This window comes from Megachile rotundata, unplaced genomic scaffold, assembly GCF_050947335.1.
Source record: "Megachile rotundata isolate GNS110a unplaced genomic scaffold, iyMegRotu1 scaffold0213, whole genome shotgun sequence".
Lineage (NCBI taxonomy): Eukaryota > Metazoa > Arthropoda > Insecta > Hymenoptera > Megachilidae > Megachile > Megachile rotundata.
This window is the reverse complement of record NW_027473510.1, coordinates 187,157-189,486: the sequence shown is the minus strand read 5'-3', so window position 1 is coordinate 189,486 and position 2,330 is coordinate 187,157. Positions and strand designations below refer to the sequence as shown.

The 2,330-nt window shown below is 42.3% G+C and overlaps 1 protein-coding gene across 1 annotated transcript; it reads right to left on the bottom strand.

Moving 5' to 3' along the window:
• Positions 1–556: 556 nt before the first annotated feature.
• On the bottom strand, positions 557–1,319 carry LOC143266319 (uncharacterized). The gene is made up of 2 exons (XM_076541851.1): positions 1,256–1,319; positions 557–1,170 (listed from the first exon to the last, which is right to left on the bottom strand). The coding sequence occupies exon 2, from the start codon at positions 1,153–1,155 to the stop codon at positions 715–717; it is 441 nt and encodes a 146-aa protein (XP_076397966.1). The 5' UTR covers positions 1,156–1,170; positions 1,256–1,319; the 3' UTR covers positions 557–714.
• Between the last annotated feature and the right edge of the window lie 1,011 nt (positions 1,320–2,330).

The window sequence follows — 2,330 nt, the reverse complement described above, 5'->3', positions numbered from 1 at the left end:
AATACTCTACCCGTAACCCCATGAAATCATGATCACGACGTATGAGCGGAGTAGGGATACCCCATACCGCGGCAATACATAAACTGATATATAATGTGTTCTTATATTATGTAACCAGCACGGTTACATATGCCCCCCTCTTCACAAAACAAAAGGTGCAGGGTCGCAGTCGAAATGCACCTATGTACGCATATTTATCACATTTTAACTGATTAGCATCACACTCGTGTATAACGAGAACTAAAAATTTTAACAAAATAATTAGGCGTAGCGCCTTCTGTTCTGACGAAATAACGCAAAATAATTTTCATTGTCCGTCTTTTTAAGTAACCGTAAGTGTGCTTGGTTGCACGCAACACAAAGAAAATTTACATTATTAATTAATGGAGAAAGACAAAAATTGAAATTGTCTATCGTTAACAAAACTTAAATTGTCTATAATTTTTAATCGCACTGAAACATAACAAGATTTGTCCATTGTCAATGAAACGAAAAGAAATCAAACTGAAATTGTCCATAGTTTTTTAACGATACTTAAACATAAAGAGTCTGTTTTAAAGAGAACGCAAGAGTAACACAAAATAAAACACTTCACTGTTTTTCACAGAATACAGGTAACTAAAAATCAAAATGTTTAAAGTTGTTTTGCAAAAGAAAATAAATGTCACAATGTCATACACTTACACACTATCACTAACACATATATATAGAGTTCTATTCGAAAAAAGCGTCAATTGCGCGCTCAGTGAGGCAGAGCAACCCCAATGGATCTTGAGGATCCACGGCCGGGATCTCAATGATCGGGTCCTCTTGCTCCGTTTCCGGGATCACCTCCCACGACATATCTGCTTCCTCACGCTCAGGGGATTTTGGACAATCGAAGGTTGTTGGGTGTTCCTCCGTTTCCCTCTGTAAGGAGCGACTTCTTCCGACACCCCCAGATGGTGTTTGGGTCCTCTGGTTTTTCCTCGAGGCCCTCACCTGGACCCCCGCACCTCGGCGGTACCTCCCGCCCTGAGAGGACCTCCAGCTTCCCGCCTCGATGGTTTGAAGAACGGGTAGAGTAGCGGGTGGGTGTTCTAAGTCCATCCCCGTTTGCGTTGGCCGTGAAATCATGGCCCACTTTGCATACGCTTGTTCCCCTTTGTCGGTCATCTTGGATAATTGATGCTGTGGTGATCGGTGAAAATACAATTATCTATGACGTATAATAAAAATTGTTGGATACTTATGCAAGATTATTAGAGTTCCATACTTCGGTGATGACACGGGTCACTGCTTCTATGCTCGTCTTCGGATACAATTGTATACGTTTTGTACTAGTCTTAGATGTTCTAATTTGTCTTACCGAGCGCTCCTGTTTATATACCTTCATTATCCTTCGGGGGGGGCTTTCCTGGAATCTTCAAGCCCTCTTTGTCAGATTCTATTGTCGTTTCTTCTGCCCGTAAATATGGTCGTAGGCTCGACGCATGAAACGTTCCCCGAATTACGCCGGATTGACAATCACTCAATAGGTACGTCGCTGGACCTTTTCTTTTCGACACCGTGTATGGTCCTTCATATATGTGGAAGAACTTTGCAATTTCCCGATCTGCAGCACTGGATACCGGATTGGATTTGATCAAAACGTGGTCCCCGATGTTATAGGAAACGGGTACTTTTCCGGTATTGATTCTTTCACAACGTTTTTTAGCCTTTTGTGACATTCTTCGGTATGCCAGATGTAATTTTTGTTTATATTCCAATTCGTCGTTGATATCCAGGCAGTTAGGGGGTTGTGACCACCTCGCCCACGGTCTTTCAGGTTTGACCTTCAGAAGCAACTCCACTGGGGTGAATCCGGTGCTGTCGTGTTCCACTTCGTTACAGCACGTCTCGATGACGTCGATCCACCTTGACCATGCTGCATGGGTTGAGGATGCTAATGTGCGAAAAATCCTCCCAATTTCTCGATTTACGCGTTCCACTGGGTTGCTTTGAGGATGACGTATTGATGACAGTACATGTTGGATACCTTCCCGTTGTAATGTGCTGATCCATTTTTTTGATGTGAATTGCGTACCGTGGTCGGTGATAATTCGCGTAGGTCTTCCATATTGCGGAATAAATTTCTCAAAAATACGCGCAAGTGCTATATTGGTGGTAGCATTTCTCACCGGATATAATTTAACAAACTTAGTAAATAATTCCTCAACTACTAATATGTGTTTAAACCCACCCCTCGAGGTTGGTAACGGACCATAAAAATCGATTGACAATAGGTCGAGTGGATTTTCTGGAATTATACTTTGCATATCGGAATGCAGAGGATGTGTGAGAATTTTAAC